Source organism: Rhinolophus ferrumequinum, chromosome 16, assembly GCF_004115265.2.
Source record: "Rhinolophus ferrumequinum isolate MPI-CBG mRhiFer1 chromosome 16, mRhiFer1_v1.p, whole genome shotgun sequence".
NCBI lineage: Eukaryota > Metazoa > Chordata > Mammalia > Chiroptera > Rhinolophidae > Rhinolophus > Rhinolophus ferrumequinum.
The window spans coordinates 20,447,752-20,461,504 of NC_046299.1; the positions used below are offsets into that span (position 1 = coordinate 20,447,752).

Genomic DNA, 13,753 nt, shown 5'->3' on the forward strand with positions numbered 1-13,753 from the left:
CTTTTATTCTTACTATCTCTACATTCTGGGCAATAAGAATATTGACAGCATCCTATGTCAAAGATAGATTTCCTTAATTTCCCACACAATCCCAGCATGTTCCAAAGCTGAAAGGTAATTCAAATAGACTAAATAGATATAAACAAGAGGTTTAATGGCAGGTTTTCTGGATAATAGAGATCTCAAAATTTTAATTGTATTTATGCCCCGTTCATTAAGGATCATGGTTAACTGAGGTTTATTGCCATTCTGAGAAAACACCAATGGAAAGAAATTCCACAGAAGTGAGCTCTTTTACTTTTTTAAAGACATAATTTAGTTTATGAAATAAGAAGTCTTTTTAAAATAAAAAAAATAATAACCTGACTGGCCTTGAAAGAGAATGTCAAGCCAAATAAAAACAAACAAACAAAATGGACAAAGAGTGTCAGGAGGAGAACAGAATTATCTGGGAAGGACACCACTAGGGGAATTTGACAAGTGGCCAACAGTGCAATTGATTAAATTCCCAACTTGGACAGAGGGTGGGTAAGGAGAGAAGCCAAGATAGGGGGAGGGGCAGTGGTGTCAGTTATACCCTTCCCCAGAGGTACCCTCCTCCCTGCCCTAGCTGCTTAAAGTTAGTGCCACCTCCGGAAGGCTGGCATCTTCTAGGCTCATCCAGGGGCTATGAGACCCTCAGATCACCTGTCTTTAAAACCAACTCAAAGATGTTTTTCTTAATCCTGATTGCCAATTATTTCTTAGAGAGACTAGAATATGTGTTTCTTTGGAACCTTCTGCCGTTTGGTATTTTCTTTAGCTACAGAGCTGGTGCCTTTTCTTTGGACCACCAGATAACGATTCCAAGAACTCTCTCCCCTAACCCCCTCCAACATGTAACTAGGGCCTTGCAATCCACTTTCCAGAAAATACAGAGTCAGACTTAGACTCCTGAGTCTGCTCCTGTGGAGCTCAGGTCACCCCACCCCCTGCCTCCTAGCACGAGGCATTACAGTGTGAATTACTAGTCATTCAGCTGCCTCTTGTGTTTTGGATGCACATGCTTAGCAGATGGAATGGTCTCTACCATATTTTCCCATGGAGAACTCCACCCCTCGGATGGGCATTTTCTGTGTGTCCTACATATTCAGAGAACAAAATCAGGAGACTGGAGACTGAAAAGCTATAGGAAGGGGAGACTTCTAGGGAACCCATGTGTAGCTCTGCAGGCCTTCCCCTGCAGTCGCACATAAGGCACAGCAATCTCACTTGTGTCTGAAAGAACCAGAACACTCCCCCCCTTCTATCTGGATTGGTCAAAGCCTTTATATTATTACTGAATTGCTTCTTGGCTCCATATCTTGTACAAATGGACAACAGGTTTGGAGGTCACTTTACTTCTGTGTAACTTAGGCCAACAACTTTCAGCCTCTTTTACTGCAACCCAAATATGAAATACAATTATGTTGCAGCTAGCAGACTCATACCCATATAGGCATGTCCGTGTACACATATAGGTACATATATATCATAAAACACAACTTACCCTCACTACATGCAACATAAAGGAATTGAATAATGAGACACACATTTTAACTCTTCTCCATCCAAGGAGGTACTCAGCATCTGCCTTACACATGCTTCCTCCCACTGTTGTTTGAAATCAGAAGCCTGGCTGTTGCTGTTGGGCCCAGCAGTCCAAGGAAAAGAGCACCAGCTGGTGATGGTCCCTGCATGGCCCACTTTCCCTCTGGGAATCAATTTGAATTGCAAAGGAAAACTGCTAAGTGGTCCCTTGGAAGAGCACTGAGTCCAGGTGGCATGGTCATCTGTCGTTCACCTTCCTGAGCCCTCAGGACAAGAAAGCCAGGGATCTGCTGAGAAAAGCAATTACCATCGTCTGCTCTGGGCTGTCCCTAGAGTTGAACCTGTAGTGAGGGACTGGTGAAGGTCAGTTTGGAAAAAATGTCCCTGTGGAGTCTGTAAGCAGCTGTCCATCTGGCCAAAGAAAGGTCACCTAAGTTCATGATAGAACAGGGTGGAAGGCAACACTGGGGACAAAAAAAGCAAGGAAACATCGATAAGATGGGCAAAGAGATCAGAACACTGAGCATGGCTCAGAGAGCTGCATTTTATCCATCCAAGTATAGTGGGGTCAACACAATTAGCAATGAGGAATTTCAAATTAAACCCACAATTAGGTAATACTAGGCTCCTATCAGACTGGCTAAACACACACACACATACACACACACACACACACACACACACACACACACACACACAACCTGATAATACCAAGTGTTGGTGAAGATGTGAAGCAACTGGAATATCTCATACATCTCTGGGGGAAACACAAAATGATATTGCCACTTTCAAAATAGTTTGATAACTTTTTCTAATCACATACTTACATTCAATCTAGCAATCTGACTCCTAGGTATTTACCCATGAAAAATAAAAACTTATATTCCTGTGAATATTTATAGAAATTCTGTTCAAAATCACACACAACTGAAAACAACTTAAATGCCCTTCAGCTTCTGGATGAATAAACAATGGTACATCCACCAAAAGGAACGCTGCTCAACAATAAAAGGAACATCTATGGATACTCAACAACTTGGGTGACTCTCAAATACATCATTCTAAGTGAAAGAAGCCAGACTCAAAAGAATAACTACTGTATAATTCATTCATATGACACTCTAGAAAAGGCAAAACTGGAGGGAGAATGAGAGAAAGCAGACCAGTGTTTGCCAGTGACTTTGGGTGGGAGGAGGGTTGACTGCAAAAAGGCCGTAAGATAGAATATTTTGGGGTAATAGAACTGTTCTACATCTCAACTGTGGTAGCAGTTACTCAATTGCATGCCTCTATCATAACTCATAGAACTGCATACCACAGAGGGTGACTTTTACTGTACATAAACTATATTTCAATAAAAAATTAATATGAAGCAAATATAGTGGGCAGTGCCTAGGCTTTTTAGTCAAACAGACATGGGTTCATTCAAGTGTAGTGTCGTTATTTCCTAGCTGTATGATCTGAGCCATGTTACTAAATTGTCTGCATCTCTGTACTCTCCTAGGCGTAATGGGGAATGGCACCTACCTCAAAGAGATATTGTGATACATTTTTAAAAAGTATGTAAGTCGGTTAGGGTTGTGCAATCTAATACCATAGCCACTAGCCCTATGTGGCTGCTGAGCACTTGAAATGTGGCCACTGGGACTGACTTTTAATTTCATTTAATTTTAACCAATTTAAACACAGATACCCAATTCAGTTATTGGCAATCTTTTAAGTATATTTTGTAATAACTTGGGTATATGAATCAGCTTTATCTACTGTAAATTTTATGAAATGTAAATACTGATCAAGTATTTCTGGTTAAAATGCAGCATGTAAATTGAGATGCATGGACAGTGTAAAATACACCCAGGATTTTGTAGACTTAGTATGGAAAAAATATAAAGTGTCGCATGAGTAGTTTTTCATATCAAACATATACTGAAATGATATTTTAGATATTTTGGTTAAATACAGTGTATCATTACATTGAATTTCACCTGTTTCATTTTATATTTTTAATGTGTGTAGTAGAAAATTTAAAAATGCATGTGTAGCTCACATTATACATTCATTCAATAACGCCAGTGTAAGTAAGGCATTGCCTCGTCGGCTGCTGTTGTTATTATAGGAAGTTACAAGTTGGATGCTTAATATCCAGGAAAGTATTGAAAAAAATACATCAGACTGGCAGCTCAGAGCATGTTTCCATAATAAAACTGAGGGTGTTGGAAAGAATATTTGTTTCTTGATTTATCAGTGGAAAACAACTAAGAAGAAATAAAGTTTATAGTTAAAGGTGTGAAGAAATCACCATAGAGCTCTATATGGAAAGAATGTCATAAGAATAATGGTGAGCACACATAACGGACTACATTCATGGCCAACACTAGACTTGTTTTGATAGAATGGGCTCTGAAACCTCAAAGACGAGATGCATTATTATTTGGCCTTCAAGAATTATTTCCCCTCTGATTATGTAATTATATCCACGACAATATTGTACTTTGAGGCAGGGATTAAAGGGAGAACCAGCAAGAGATGTTACACAGCAGTAGATGGTTCCAACAGACTAGGAAAAGAACAATGACTCTGCCTTTTTAGGTTTTAGGGAGTTTAGTAGGTTTGATCCCCATTGGTCTCCAAAGTCTCTCAGTGCCAAGACCTGCTAGGTGAATTCTCAAATAAGTTCTCACTTTCTTTGTCCCCTTTCCATTGTCAAGAAAAGTCTTGTGAGGTCCATGTGGAAGATGGAGTGATATACCAGTAGCTTCAAGTGGCCGTGGTCAGCCTGGGCCACCTCACATCTGCGTTACCTACAGGCATTGCTGACATTTCAGACAAGGGAATACAAGTGTATTGCCCAGTTTTATTATAAAGTTCCACATAAATTTGGCATAGGGGACTACATCATGCATGGAACTATAACTCACTACATATGTAGATGTAGGGTAAAAACAGAGAAATACTAGCACATCGATTAAATGCCCAGCTCTTCAGTCAAGTTCTTTACCAGTATCTTTGCAATGTTTATTTATACTATTCCCCAAGGCCACTCAACCGTCTATAAAACATGGACTTCTACTCATCACACTCTGGTTCTCTTCTCATGTTGGGACTCCACCAAGCAATGTTTTCCTCCCAAGCTCCAGGATTCATCCTTTAAGCCAACTCACCTACAAGTCTACCCAAATTCCTCACGTTAGAATTAACCTTCCACTTTAGTGATGCCACAAAATGGGGAATACCTTTAATAAAAGTTAGACTGTGATCACTAAATCCTAATAGAGTCACTTATGTCTTTCCAACAGATCGTGAGTTTCATGCACCAGCCTCCTTTCATCAAACAAAATACACTCTGTGAAAGTGTGTTAATTTAGCTGAATTGAATGTGAAAGCTTACTGGTTTTCCCAGATGCATTACTCAAGGGCATTCAGAGTCCAGAAGAATTATAGTCTCTTTGCTAACCTTCCATATGGTACACAACCTCAGTTCCTACAAGAATCCCCAGTGAAGAAGGTGAAAGTCTAATGACCTCTAGAGACCAATTAAATTGAGTTTTGTCTCCAAATCACAGAATGTATCTCCGGGTACAAAATAGCATAGCTCTCTAAAAACCTTCAATACGTTCATGGTCTAGATAGTGTCAGGATCCAATTTATTCCCCTAGTATTAAATGCCTTCTAGAATCTGAACTCCAACTATGTATGCAGCCCTCATTCTTATACCTGACAAGTATCTATTCCATGCAGTTAGACTGGCTAACTCACAGTCTTACAAATCTATACCCTCCATCCAATTCCTGGCTCACGCCATTCTTGATACGTGGAACGGCTCCCACTGCTTCACTTCTTTGTCCCCAGAGAAAAAGGATTGATAATGACTGGTAACCTTGAGAAAACTAACTGGGCATGTACAACTCATTCCCAACATCTGCTATTATATTTTTGGGATCTGCCTGCAAAGACCCCATCTTCTGTACCCAAATGTGATGATGCTATAGAAGCTTCCACAGGAGATCTTTTGATTTCTGCCTGTTACTGGATGGATGGGTACAATTCTGGAGTGCAGTATTAGCAAGCCCATTTCCTCTTACATAACTTTTAAAGCGATACAGCTGATGTATGATCTCCATTTGTCTCACCCTTTGTCTCTGTATCAATTGGTTCCAATCTTGGGCAAGTAAAAAAAAGGAATTTTTTTATTGACCCCTCAAAGCCCAACAAACTAGGATGCAAGTTCCCTAAGGGCAAGAGCCATCATCTCTCCTGTCTTCCTTATGGGCGAGAATACAAAGTAGGGGCACAATCAACACTGATAAAATTGAATGGAGAACCATCTCAACAACACTGGTTTTAGAGAAGTCACCTTGTCTGGCACACCTTGCTTCTTTATAGACGCAATGACATCATGCATTTTCCCCCCTAGCAAGACCAAAAATGCAAGACTGACTTCAGCAAAAAGAAAAAAAAATGACACGGCTCTGGGCACATCCTTCATTTTGATCCATGCTCCACTTCAGATCAGAGTGTCTCACTGTTCTAAATGACCAAGGAGTTTCAGTCTCGCTTAGGAAAGAAACAGCACAGTGACAAACTCACCCACCATTATCAATAGGGCCAAAGACAGATATTTTTCAACTTAAAGGTCCTGGGCAGCAATGTCTACCCTCTCCTCTTGGGTTCTGGCCACAGGAACATGCATAATCCTCCTATGTCCATAGCCTCAGTTGTGCAAACAGGAAATGGGTTGGAGTGGCCTAGTCCTGGGAAAATTCGCCCAAACCTTCCCATGAGATGTGACTTATTTCCCAATAACAAAGGTATATTTCTGCTTCCTGATATGATTATAGAGACATGGAAATGGAAGCTTCCCAGAGCCATTTATAAACCTTAGTCATCTTTACCAGTTTTCCTAACTCTAGGAAGATATCTGGGCCATTCTCCAAAGAGACTTTGTTGTTAAAAGAATTATTTCAGCATTTGTCAACTATCTCCTTAGGAAATCAGAATATTTCTACTGGTTTTGTTTTATAACCAAAACATTCACTTCTCTCTTTTTAAAAATATACTTCCATTCATCCCACACCCTATGGAATCCTCTTTCCACCTAATACAGTAACTAGAATCTTACGTATTTCCACCATGATCAGTAACTGAGCAGCCAACTTAGGTACCAATACAGGGACACTGGAACTTTCACAGGCGCGACTCAGAAGAGACAACTGTAAAGCAGATACCCATACACTGATCCCTCTACCGAAAGCCATGCTCACCCCTCAAAGAGAAAAACTCACAAGGGGGCAGCTCACCCAAGCCATCCGAGGCTACCACCTACAACACACAACTTTTCCTTCCATGAGTGAATGACCTCAACCAGCACAGCCTGTGTGGGTCTGACCACCAGCCACTAGTGAATATTGGATAATGAGACACATTTTCTTTGCTCAAATGAATCCATCAAACTGAGTGGACAGTCAAGTCCCTTTACTGCGGCCTGGATGGTCAAGGTCATACACTGTCAGAGGTATAAAAAAGTACTACATCATTAGGGTCCCGGAAACAGTTCTTATACAGAGTCACTGGTTTTCCTAGACAAAGTATTCTTTAACTGGTGATCACATATATATATATAGAGAGAGAGAGTGCCAAAAAAAAAAATGTATACACATTTTAAGAAAGGAAAAAAACTGTATTAAAATTATACTGATGGTAACCACTTTAGCACCTCTTATAATCGCAATGCCAAATGTGACTTGTATTCATCTTTTGTTATCAGCATATATTATTATAATTTTAATACAGTTTTTTCCTTTCTTAAAATGTGTATACATTTTTTTGGTACCCTGTGTATGTATGCAAACTCAATAAAGGTGTTCAAATTAAAAAAAAAAAAAAAACTAAATGTAAGTAAAGGCCAGTTCTTCTTCATGCACAGATTTGCTGACATTTGGTGGCATTTTAGGGAAACCCTCACTTCCATCACTGAAGTTTGATTTTCTTTTCCTATAAAAGTTGTTTATAAACATGATTCTCCAAATAATTTAAGACATATAAATAACATTACTTCCTCCACCCAGAGTCCATAAGAAGGAACATAGAATTGAATACTGTATTTAAGAGATCACCTGAGCCAAACACCTTCATTTCTGGCTTGTAATTATGCTCATATACACAAGAACTTGACTCTAGCTACCATTTGTTGAAGGCTTATTGAGTCAACCATCACATTAGATGTTTTACAAACAAACATTATCTCTCATTCTCACTATAATCTCATTAGATAACTATTTTACCCTCATTTTACAGGTGAAGGAATTGAGGCACAGAGAAATTAAGTCCCTTACCCAAAGTCACAGGATTGCAGAGTGGTGCAGCTGAGATCTGAACCCAGGACTATCTGACGCCAATGCTTGTGTTTATATTATTAAAACTCATGAAAAAGAGAGGCAGATCCAGGGGTGGGGTAATCTTAGCTACATACCTCATACAATTCAATAATGATGTTTCCCATTAGACCTCGGCTGCTCTTAATATTCTCCATGGCCAGGGTGAAGTAGATCCCACGTGTGTCTGAGATGTAGAGGTTGTAGGTGTCATTCTGGTTCCATTCTTGGACCGCTGCAAACACTTGGTTCTCATCGGTACTGATGATGTGCATGTCCTGTAAGAAGATGGAAGGCCTATAAAGGCAGCAGATCTCCATATCTCCCTGCCCATTGGGACCCAGAGTAATTACCATGACATATGAAATGGTTGAGAAAAAGCTTGATTTATAGGCAATGTTAAACAATTTTGTGTCAGACCAAGGCTATAAATTATGAGTTTCATGATTTCTGCTCCTTGCTAAGTGACAGCAAGATGGGTGTAAGGGGCTTTGGTGGGCATGATTTTCCATGGCTTTGAGGGATTCATCCACTTTCATTTTTTATTTTTATATCTGAAAGTTAGTGTTAGTGCTAACAGAGACATACAGCCTTGCAAGAAGAAACTCACACATGCCAAGAAAGCAGGGCCTATCTCTTCTTTAGATCTTCATTTATATTTTCAAACTTTTATTGTAACAGTTTTCACACTTTTCTTTGGAATCAACGGTGTCACGAAGACTGCAAGATGGGTGGCATGGAGGCATTGCCAGGGATTAGGGCTCTAGCCTTCCAACCCTGTTTCAACCAGAGCAGAACCACTTGAATCTGTTTTATACTGGAGTTTGTGTAATATTTAAGGAGTAAAAGGTGACGGAGGGGTTCTTCTACTAATAAAATAATATTTCAAAATCACTGAGATGGAGGAAAAGATACTCAACTTGGAATTTAGTTTGCTGGGTCATAAAAGTGCTTCTATAAATAGGCTGTATGATGTGGAATGTGTCAGTCTCCTCAAGCTTCAATTTTCTTACCAAAATAGTGAAGAGGCTGGGCTACAAGTGAAAAAAGCTAACATTTGGGCACTGCTCTAGTTTATCTAAATGTATTATTTCAATTAAAAATCCAAATAATTTTATAATGGAGGTAGTGTGATTAATCTCATTTGATTGAGGAATAATCTAAGGCAATTGAGCTTTACCAACCTGTTTCTGATTACATAGCTAGTAAGTGGCAAAATCACACCCTTGTCAGGGTGGTGGGAATCACTGGTGATAGGAGCACAGGCAATTGGAGTGGACAGTAAGTAGATAATCAGACTAAATCTAGCCTTTACCTTATTTGGCCAACCTTTCCCAGAAATGGTTTCAACAATAAAAGGAGGCAGCGATGTCTATAATATCAGGACCATGGAGAGATCCTCCAAGATGATTTCAAAAGCAGTGAGCCCATTTGATTGGGACAACTGGGAGGCAGGGAAAGTGAGAAAGCAAGTTCTGGGTTTTGTTTTTGTTTTTTTGTCTTATTTGTTTGTTTGTTTTTTAGTTTCAGGTGTATAAAATAACATGTAAATGTCTAACTAATTACATTGTTTGTACGCAAGTTCTGGATCTTTGCAGTGGAAGTCTGTCACATCTCAGCCTTTGGCCTTGAACTCTCTAGGTCACCTTGACTAACCTTGACTAAGACCTCACTTACACACCTTGTAGAATTACAGGTTCTTGCTGAGCTGCTCGAAAATGGAAATAAGGCTTACTCTTAAAAACCATGTGATGATATCTTGTGCTGGTCTGGAATTAAAGCCTAAGAACCCAGTAGGAGGGGAAACAGCAGCTGCAGGAAACACGGATTAAATTCACTTACTCTTAAAAATGTAATAAAAATGCCTGGCTTTTCCCAGATGTTTGGGTCATAAAAATGAATGAGCTAAGTTATTTTAGACTAAACTAATGTAAAAGAAGTGGGAAAAAAATAACTTAAAACATTGGGGTATGGTCAGGATTCGAGGCAGCCAGTTTTGCTGTGAGTGCATCTTAGTTTAGAACTGCGCTGGGACTGTGTTACCTGGTGAACAGATGCTGCAGGCTCTGGGGTGAAAGACTACTTTCTAGTATCTAGGATTCTAGGATGTCTGCTTGAGAAATTCTTAATCTGCCAAAGTCACTCAGCTAGTAAATGATATTACTAAGATTTGAACCCAAGACTAACCTAATCAGGAAACTAAGCTCTGTATCTGTGGGGGTATAACTTCAATGTGCATCAAAATGACCTGGAGATCTTAATAGCATGCAGACTGTGGGGACACAGCCCCAAAAAGCAGTTTCCAGGCTCTCGGCCTCACATAGAAAGGTGCTGGCTCAGGTAGTAAATGGCCATCGACTGTGATCAAATGGCCAGCAGCTGTGGCTAGTTGGCCGTCAGCTGTAACCAGTGAGCCATTGGGCACTAATATAACTGCCGTGGCTACGCTAGCAAAAAATAGGGGGGCTAGCAAGAAGATGGTGGCTGAGCCTGCAAGCGGCGCAGTGAGGGTTCAGAATTGTGTGGCTCCTGTTTCCTGTTTCTCCAACCCAGCCACCAGCGATAGTATAGAGATATGACTCCTCTACGTATGGCTCCATGGGTGTTCCTTTTTGGCCTAGCCATACCCTGCATTCTTATGTGGGGAGCGGGACCAGAGACCCTGCAGGCCGTCCTGCATGACACTTGGCGTAGTCGGCAGGATACCCCACAGACCCCACAGGCCACCCCGCCTGACACAGACTTATGTGTCCTATTGCCTGAGGTTCTGACTCAGTATGTCTGGTTGGACCCTTAGAGTCGACCATCTGAAGAAGCCCTCCAGATGATTTGGGTGCATGTCATCTGGGAAATCACTCTTTGAAAAGCTCTGAGCTTTGTGTCCTCTCACCTAATAGGTCTTATGGTTGAATAAGGATCAATCAACAATAGGGAGAATATTGTCTTAAGTAATAAAGAAAATTATTATTAGATAAAATTGGTCCATTAGGGATCTGAAAGATGATGAAACTTATTTCTTGAATTCTTTTACCCTAACCTAACTCAAAGCGTGTGTCACCAACTTACTAAAATAACTATAAGTAACAGTCCCCCTGTACAATCCCAATAGAGTAATTTGGGAGGATCAGAGTTGCTTTTTGAAAACCTAAACCTGTGACTTCCTAGGTGAACAGTGGTGAAAATACTTCCCTGCTACTGAAACACTTTCTTGTGATCTGGGCCTAAGGTAACTTCATTTAAAAACATGTTGTTAGGCACACACAATGTGCCAAACACCACAATATAAATACAGAGAGGGACACAGTGTAGAAAGTAACCTCAGAAGGTGCCCACCCAGTGGTGGAGATATCATATGCTCTTGTGGCTGTCCATGAACTTGAAAATGTTGCAACAGAAGGACTGAAAATGGTAATTGGGAGTAGAAAGGTGAGAGGAGTGAGAGGTGAGAGAAAGGGTGTCATATTCAAGGAAATGTGTGGACCTTGGAATAACTTGAAAGCAGTTTTCCTCTGAGGGCAGTGAGGATAGAGAGTAGCCACATAGGAAGGGGTTCTATATGGCACACCTAAGTTTTACCCAGAGGGAAGTACAAAGCTATCACAAGATTGTAAGCAGGAGAAAGAAAGGATTCGAGTTGATCAAGGCATAGATTGGGTTGGAGAAGGTTAGCTTGATTGCATGATCATATTCATTGTGGAAGCAGGATAAAGAGTGGATTAAAGTGGGGCAGGGAGGAAGGCTTAAAAGGTCATTGCAACATCTAGGTAGTAACAAATGAGGGCCTGAACTAAGGAGTAGGTTTTCTATAAGAACCCTATGAAATGGATCAGTGAGACATTAAGGAGTCAGAATCAACAAGGAGCAAGGGAGAAGGACATATCTTTAATATTTCAGGTATATGACTTACAAAATCCTCTGCTTTTTTTTACAGTGCTCACTAAAAATTGTAATGAAACGTTCACTTGTATAATTACTTATTTGATATCTGTTAGATTGTATCTTCTTAGATTGTAAACTCCCAGAGGGCAGATGCTATGCCTCTCTTATGTATCATTTTATTCCTACTACTTATCAGAGTATTTAGTACATGGTAGATATCCAACAAAAGTTTATCAAATGACTAAATGGAGTAAGTAAACATGGTAGAAGGAAGGGATATGAGGGATATAGAGACTCTGAGCTCAGCTGTGGAGCTGTGAAATGGGATCTTTAAGGGGATGTACTTCGAATAGGCAATTGGAGATACTTTCCAGAGTTTAATGAAAAGCTATAGGCTGTAGCTGCGGACACAGGAGTCACCAATATGAAGAAAAGGGATGAGGTCACTCAGGAACCATGCAGAACGCAAGGAGAATTTAGGAAATCATCATTTAAAGAGTGGCCAGGGGAAGAGGCTCCAGAAAACGAAATCAGAACAAAATACTACCAAAGGGCAAGTATCAAGTATGGATTGTTTTTCCCCTTCCCCAACAGTGTCAAAAGCTACAGAGAGGTATAAAAAGACAAAGAGCTCGAGACGACTGTTGGATTTGGCATGTAGGTAGTCACTGGTAATGTTAGTGGAATAGTAAGAGAACAGACGTGGGAAAGCATAGGGCAAGCAGCAGAGCGCTGAAGAGTGAACAACAAGTGAGAAAAGAGGTTAGAATTACAGATACCTCTTTAAGATGTGTGTCTGTGACACAGCAAAGAAGGGTAAGTCAGCATTTGGGGACATGTAAAAATTAAGAAAAATTTTCCTAAGGAAATTAAGGTTACTACCAGCGTCATGATAATTATAATAAATTTTCTAAACTGTATTTCCCTTTCTCTTTACTAATTCAAAATCGGATTAACCCCATTCTACTGTCAAATGAAAACAAACCCAGACTTAAGTAAGAAGAGACTGTGTTTGAAAAGACGGTTGCCACGCTCCGACCATAACGTCAGCACGCACCTCACAGTGAAGGCAGAAGAGAATCACTTTGATAGGGAGAAGTCAAACAAGGCTACAGAGAACCGAGTGTGAGGAGTGGGTGAATAGATGACATACTGAAGCAATTAGATAGGAAATTGTTCTCCTCAGAGCCAGGTGATTCCAGAGGGGCTCCTAGGAGGAGTTGTTCTGAGTTCCAACAATTGGGTAAGCTCCCAATGCTCACATATGCTCAAGAGTGGGTCACAGTTTAGGGGCTTGAGGGAAGCAGAAGAGCTGAACTTAAGTTGATGAAGTCAAATTAGCAAGCATTTTGTCCAGATTGGTCAGTGGGAACAGACACTTCAGCCGATTGTTTATGAGACAAGGAATGGAAATCGGGTCTGGTCAGAGGTAAACACAGGGGATCTTATCAAGGCAAAGGGGAAGGGGAATTCTTTGTAGTAAGCCATGTCCAGAAACACAAAAAAGGGGGGGGGGATTTCTTAATATTGCTGTTTTCCAGAAGTACAGGACTCAGATCAAGTTGAAAGTCATCACAACCAAGTTGAATTCCATATAGAAACAAACAAAAAAACAAATTTTCTCTTGGGGAAAGACTATTAGAATAGCAAGTTAAGAATAAATCCGGAGACAAAAGAGGGTGTATTAGCACCAGAGTGATAAAGTGAGGGCCTCAGACAACACTGAGTCCAAGAGCAGGCTGGGACATGAGCCCACGAGGAGCACTGCTCTCCACCCCGCAAGTTTAACAGCACGTATTTCCCCCTGGGTCACAATCATTGCTTAGCCTTATCTATCCAGCACTTTACAGTTTATCAACAATGAGCCATTCATTAAGTCCTCACAACTTTATCAAATAGTATGACAATGCCCATTTCACAGATGAGAAGACCTG

At 40.4% G+C, this 13,753-nt stretch overlaps 1 protein-coding gene across 1 annotated transcript in view; it reads right to left on the minus strand.

The window, feature by feature from the left end:
- The window catches only part of SORCS3 (sortilin related VPS10 domain containing receptor 3), a 539,475-nt gene that overhangs the window by 94,192 nt on the left and 431,530 nt on the right, over positions 1 to 13,753 (minus strand). Inside the window, exon 9 of the mRNA XM_033131434.1 lies at positions 8,039 to 8,218. Within this exon, the coding sequence (XP_032987325.1) occupies positions 8,039 to 8,218 (180 nt within the window). The remainder of the gene's footprint in view (positions 1 to 8,038; positions 8,219 to 13,753) is intronic.